Source organism: Lampetra fluviatilis, chromosome 52 (assembly GCF_964198595.1).
Source record: "Lampetra fluviatilis chromosome 52, kcLamFluv1.1, whole genome shotgun sequence".
NCBI lineage: Eukaryota > Metazoa > Chordata > Hyperoartia > Petromyzontiformes > Petromyzontidae > Lampetra > Lampetra fluviatilis.
In genome coordinates, this window is record NC_136326.1 from 9,197,803 (window position 1) to 9,204,894 (window position 7,092).

At 56.5% G+C, this 7,092-nt stretch overlaps 1 protein-coding gene across 1 annotated transcript in view; it reads left to right on the forward strand.

Moving 5' to 3' along the window:
* Positions 1-2,022: 2,022 nt before the first annotated feature.
* LOC144949154 (protein sel-1 homolog 1-like) overlaps positions 2,023-7,092 on the forward strand; it is a 39,833-nt gene continuing 34,763 nt past the window's right edge. The window contains 5 exon segments of the mRNA XM_078879033.1: positions 2,023-2,140; positions 4,545-4,573; positions 5,452-5,541; positions 5,543-5,873; positions 6,103-6,270. Of these exon segments, the coding sequence (XP_078735159.1) occupies positions 2,032-2,140; positions 4,545-4,573; positions 5,452-5,541; positions 5,543-5,873; positions 6,103-6,270 (727 nt within the window). The 5' untranslated portion in view covers positions 2,023-2,031.

Below are 7,092 nucleotides of genomic sequence, written 5' to 3' on the forward strand. Positions count from 1 at the left end.
ATTTAAACCAACTAAAACCAACGAAACTCGTTCACGAAGCTAATGTCTTTGAGGACAGCACTCAACATGAGGAGCCGAACTCTTTGGTTCTTTCGGTAAAGTCACATAGGTGTCAAATAACTCAACATTAAGAGCAGAGTTCATCAGCAAGAGGTCACGGCTCTGTGTTGGCACTGTGACGTCATCACAACACGGGCAGCCAATGGGAGGCCGCCGTGTCACGAGCACCCCCACCCCCACTGGAGGCGCGAGGCGGTGTGCGGGCGACGCGACATGCACCGCCCTTGCCGCGGCTGAGAGTTCACGCCACCGAGGACGAGGTCGCATTTCACAATCGCATTCGTTTATCCCGGAGGAATCCGATGAGCTATGAAGCGCGGGGTCAGAACGTTACAACAACACACACAAGAAGGAGTGCAAAGATGAAACAAATCACTTTTAAAATAAACATACAAATAAAACTGGGCTGTTTTGTTGATCTCACCGGGTAAAGCGCACCGAGCTGTGAGCTGATTTGTCTGAAGCGACCTGGCAACCACAAATGGTCGCCTGACGAAGTGGGCTTAGCAGCATCATCATCATCATCATCGTCATCATCGTCATCGTCGTCATCATCATCATCATCGTCGTCATCATCATCGTCATCATCATCATCATCATCGTCATCATCATCATCGTCATCGTCATCATCATCATCGTCATCATCATCATCGTCGTCGTCGTGTGGCTGACATTCTTTGGGTCTTTCGGTAAAGTCACGTCGATAGGTTCAAAGAAAATACAAAAATAAACTCCTCAAAGAGTTGTTTTATTAAATACAACGGTTATATTAACAACCTCGTTTAACTCACGGCCGAGAAGTGCGTCACTGGCGCCTGTTTCTTGTGCCAGCCGACTCCACAGTGTTTTTTTGCCAACAAAAATATATAATTAATACGCCGTCCATGCAACAAATTGAATTGCTTGAAAGGAGGCAATTAATTGATGATTTAATGCCGATTTAGATACGGGCACGCATCGTCACCGGATCTGAGTTCATTTGGAATTGATTGGACAACAGGAAGTAGACGAACTTTTGATTACAAGATTCGACCACGACACGGGAGTCAACTTAAGTCTAAACCCGTTGAATTTCGACGTTTCGCAGTTGTATTTTGTTATTTTCTTTGAACCTATCTACGTGACTTTACCGAAAAACCCAAAGATGATGAATTCCCGCAGTCACGAAGCTTCAAGTCGTCAAGATTTACAGCAGCAGCCAGCCACTCTGCAAGCGTGGTGACGTTGAGCCTCAATGTGGAGGCAAGAGACGAACCCCCACGCGACCACGGGGAGAGAGAGACACGTGATGATGATGATGAGAGAGACACGCAGACTCCAAATAGCAGCAGCAGCATCTCGTAGCCACCGTGATGATGATGAGAGACACGCAAACTCCGAATAGCAGCAGCAGCAGGCGTCAGGGTCGGGATCGAACCCACGACCTCCTGCACACCAGGCGAGGTCGTTAGCATCTCCTGGCCACGTGACGACTTTATCGATGGGCTGTGTCGGGTGGAGGGAGGCAGGGTGCACGACAACACATTCTTCTTCTTTTACTTTCGCGATCTGAACGAAAACTTACGAGGCGTCAACTCGCAGCTCTCAGCATCCTCGCGAGTGCTGTTTGTCGCTGGCCGCTGGGCGTGCCCGATCTGATCTCGTGGTGGATTCGGAGGTGGTGGAGGCGGGAGAGCGGTGGGGCAGCGGTTAGCGCCGCCGCGTTACGAACCCGACGACCCGAGTTCGATTCCGGCTCACGGCCACCGGTGACGATTGATGTCTCTTGATGGGCCTCCCCTAGGTCGACTCAGTGTGTAGTAAACATCGTCACTGGGGAGACAAAGGCGGCCGGGCGCGGTGCTGCCCCCCCACCCCCCGTGCCGTTCCTGGCCATCATAGGCGGCTGCTCCTCGCTGCTCACGGCACTTGCCCCTGCAGTCTGTGGAGGCTACACGGGCGTGGGGGGGAGCTTTGTCTTTGTGGAGGTGCATGCGCGCTCGGCAGCCTCCTCTCCACTCCGCGTCAGACATGGGAGCTCTGCGCGCCGCTCCCCTCCTGCTGCTGCTGCTCCTCGTCTCCCCCTGCGGCTCCACGCACGGTCAGCTGCCCTCACGCTGCCCCTCACTGCCCCTCACGCTGCCCTCACGCTGCCCCTCACTGCCCCTCACGCTGCCCTTCGCTGCCCCGGCGGCCGGCGTCGCCAGCCCGTCTTTTGGGGGGGGGTGGCGACGCCGCTTTGCCTTAGGTCGCCCTACCGGCGGCCTCCTCTAGGCTTCCGGCGAGCCGCTCAGGCGAGGGCCCCGCAGTGGGATGTTGATGGCGGGGCGGGTGGGGGGCGGAGATTCTCGGTTTAATTCGGGGACTGCGAGAAAGTTTAAACTTCGCGATCTACCGCGGGATTTAACTCGAGTCTCTGCGCCCGCGCACTGGGGTTGGGATGCTGCTACTGCAGCAGCGTTCCTGCCTTTCACTCTGAACCCGCCACAAACATCGCAGAGCGGCGCATTGTTGCTGGCCGCTTTGCTTCCGCGACGAAGCCCCCCGCGTGCCCCCCCCCCCCCCCGTGTGCCCCCCCCCCCCCCGCGGTCTCCCCCCCCCCCCCCCCGTGGTCTCCCCCCCCCCCCCCCCCGTGGTCTCCCCCCCCCCCCCGCGGTCTACGGTTCTTTCGCTAAAGTCACGCGCGATGACTTCACCGAATGAGTTCCTGCCGTCAAATGTCCCCCCCGTGTCCACGCCTCGACGGGCGCTGCTAGCGAGCAGCAGCAGCAGCCACGCCCGGCCGCCTTTGTCTCCCCAGTGGGAGTCGACCGCGGTGGAGGCTCAGGACCGGTTCAGCGAATCGTCCCCGGGGGCCTTGAGCGGCGAGTCGAACTCGGGTCGCCCGCTTCGCAGCGCGAGCCGCGTGGCCCACTGCCGCCTGTGGACATTCCACGTTACCTCTCTTCTCTCGCTCGCTCGCTCTCGCGCGCGCGCTCTCCGGGGAGGCGAATTACTCGGTCCACCGGCGCTTCAGCGCTGCCTAGCGTTGTGTCGTCAACGCCCTCCTCCACCCGCCTGCACCCCGACACGCGCCCTCGCGCTCGAATCGTCGTCCTCGCCTGAGTCGTCCTCGCCTGAGTCGTCCTCGCCTGAGTCGTCCTCGCCTGAGTCGTCCTCGCCTGAGTCGTCCTCGCCTGAGTCGTCCTCGCCTGAGCCACCGCGGCCACGGGCCGCCGCTCCTGTCGTCGGCAGAGCGATCCGCGCGACGCGCATTGAACGATTGGGTTGTCCGACGTTTCGTTGGGTAGTTAATAACCACCAGCAAGCATCATCAGGCAGTTGTGTGATGATGCCGCTGGTTGATGTCGCCCACACATCGGCTGTGTGGGTCGCGATAGGCCCCCGACCTCAGGGGTGTAACATGGCAGGTGTAACATATGGCAGGTGTAACATATGACATGTGTAACATATGTCAGGTGTAACATATGTCAGGTGTAACTTATGTCAGGTGTAACATATGGCAGGTGTAACATATGGCAGGTGTAACATATGACATGTGTAACATATGTCAGGTGTAACATGACATGTGTAACATATGTCAGGTGTAACATATGGCAGGTGTAACATATGACATGTGTAACATATGACATGTGTAACATATGGCAGGTGTAACATGACATGTGTAACATATGTCAGGTGTAACATATGGCAGGTGTAACATATGACATGTGTAACATATGACATGTGTAACATATGGCAGGTGTAACATGACATGTGTAACATATGAAAGATGTAACATGACAAGTGTAACATGTGACAGGTGTAACATATGGCAGGTGTAACATGTGACAGGTGTAACATGTGACAGGTGTAACATGTGACAGGTGTAACATATGGCCGGCAGGGGTGTAACATATGGACCACAGGGGTGTAACATATGGACCACAGGGGTGTAACATATGGACCACAGGGGTGTAACATATGGCCGGCAGGGGTGTCAGCTGGGAGCAGGCGGCTCGTAGTGGGGAGGGAGGACGCTGCTGCTTTGCGCCTCTGCTCCGTGACAAGCAAGGGACGTTTGGGAGTGAAGTGGAACCACACCAACACCAACACATCTCCAATGCGATGTCCCTGCTGCTCACGTGAGCCACGTTGAGACTGTAAGCTAAACTATAACATCTTTCATTTAATTTGACCAGTTAATGCTCACTGAGCTACGTAGCTATTGTTCAGAAGCGACGTGGCGATCACAAATGACAGCGAAGTGTCTCGTCATCATCGTCGTGTGGACATTGAGAGCAGCAGCCACATACTGTGAGCGCGTGATGCTGACGTTGATTCTAAACGTGGAGGGAAAAACCGGAGGATCGGAGAAAGATCCACGCGACCACGAGAGAGAGAGACACGCACACCCCAAATATACAGTGGTCAGGGTCGGGATCGAGCCCACGATCTCCTGTAGACCAGGCGAGGTAGTCAACATCTCTGGTCTCATGACTCCGGCGCCGTTTCTCTCGTTGCAGGGGGTGACGCGGAGCACCGGGACGGGGAGGTGAGCTGCGGACCGGCACACACACACCACTCTCTACACACACACACCACTCTCTACACACACACACCACTCGCTACACACACACACCACTCGCTACACACACACACCACTCGCTACACACACACACCACTCGCTACACACACACACCACTCGCTACACACACACACACCACTCGCTACACACACACACACCACTCGCTACACACACACACCACTCGCTACACACACCACTCGCTACACACACACACCACTCGCTACACACACACACCACTCGCTACACACACACACCACTCGCTACACACACACACCACTCGCTACACACACACACCACTCGCTACACACACACACCACTCGCTACACACACACACCACTCGCTACACACACACACCACTCGCTACACACACACACCACTCGCTACACACACACACCACTCGCTACACACACACACCACTCGCTACACACACACACCACTCGCTACACACACACACCACTCGCTACACACACACACCACTCGCTACACACACACACCACTCGCTACACACACACACCACTCGCTACACACACACACCACTCGCTACACACACACACCACTCTCTACACACACACACCACCACTCGCTACACACACACACACCACTCGCTACACACACACACACACCACTCGCTACACACACACACACACCACTCGCTACACACACACACACACCACTCGCTACACACACACACACACCACTCGCTACACACACACACACACCACTCGCTACACACACACACACCACTCGCTACACACACACACCACTCGCTACACACACACACCACTCACTACACACACACACACCACTCGCGTCCCTCACACGTGACCTCGTGACCCCATGACCAGGATGAGGGTGACGTGGGCAGCGACGCGAGGCTCCTGGGAGACGGAGTCGATGACGGCGGTGCGGACGAGAGGAGCGACGGCGAGGCCCACGGGGGGTCTGGAGGGCGCCCACGAGGGCGGCGACGAGGGCGCCGACGAGGGCGGCGAGGAGGAGGAGCAGGAGGAGCAGCAGGAGGAGCAGGAGGAGGAAGTGACTCCCGACGGTACCACCGCTCCGACAGACGGCGGCGGAAGCGACGAGGAGGAGGAGGAGGAGGAGCAGGAGGAGAGGCCGGGAGGGACGGCCGAAGAAGAGACGGACATTGCTCACGGGGAGGACGAGGAGGAGGAGGAGTCGTCGCCTGAGAAGAGCGAATCTTCACCTCGTCGCGACGATGGCGGGAGCCGTGACGACGGCTCCTCGTCCACGGAAAGCCCGCCAGGTGCGAGGGGGCGGCGTGCGGCGCTCCTACTGCTGTTGCTGCTTCTACTGCTGTTGCTGCTGCTGTTGCTGTAACATCGCCACTGGGGAGACAAAGGCGGTCGGGCGTGGTGCTGGCCACACCCCCTCGTGTGCCTTGCCGGCTTTCGTAGGCGCCGCTCGCTCACGGCACTTGCCCCGACGGTCTGATAGAAGGCTACGCGGGGGACCTTTGTGTTTGTGCGCCGTAGTGCTGCGGGCCCTGGGCGGCACGGGCGACGGCGCCCCCTGCGCCTTCCCCTTCCTCTTCCTGGGCCGCGAGTACGCTGCCTGCACCACCGACGGGCGCGACGACGGCCGCCTCTGGTGCGCCACCACCTACGACTACGGGCGCGACGCCCGCTGGGGCTTCTGCGAGAGTGAGTGGCACCCGGGGGCGCGCCGACGCCGACCCTTGTGTGCCGACTTTGGCACGTCGACGCTGGCTTGCATTTAGTGTTGAAAAATCTGCAGGATTTATATTTGAAATACTTATGCAATTAGCTTTATACATTTTTAATATTTATCTAACTTGATTGACTTGCTTACCTTTTCTCTAATTTGGACCGCTATCGTTGCTGTATTGTTTGCTGTCGTAACTTTCTCACCACCGCCCCCCTTCATGGACATCTGTGACTAAGGGCTCCGTAGCTCATCGGATTCCTCCTCCTCTTCCAGTCTAAATACAGATTCTGATTCTCAACTAAACTTTTTATTGTTACCAGGTCAGGCCCCACTAAGCTGCATGGCTCTTTTTCAGAAGCGACTTGGCCATCACAATGACAGCTCAACGAAGTGGCTCATCATCAGCATGACGTGGACATTTATAGCAACCATGTTGATTCTAAACGCGTGATGTTGATTCTAAATCTGGGGGGAAAAGAGACAGAAACTCCAATATACAGCAGACGTCAGGGTCAAGATCGCACCCTCGACCTCTTGTACAACAGGAGAGGTAGTTAACATCTCACCACCGGGAGAGAGAGAGAGAGACGCAGACTCCAAATATACCGCAGCAGGCATCGTCAGGGTCGGGATCGAACCCATGACCTCCTGTATACCAGGCGAGGTAGTTAACATCTCACCACGGGGAGAGAGAGAGAGAGACGCAGACTCCAAATATACAGCAGCAGGCATCGTCAGGGTCAGGATCGAACCCATGACCTGTATACCAGGCGAGGTAGTTAACATCTGGTCAGCGC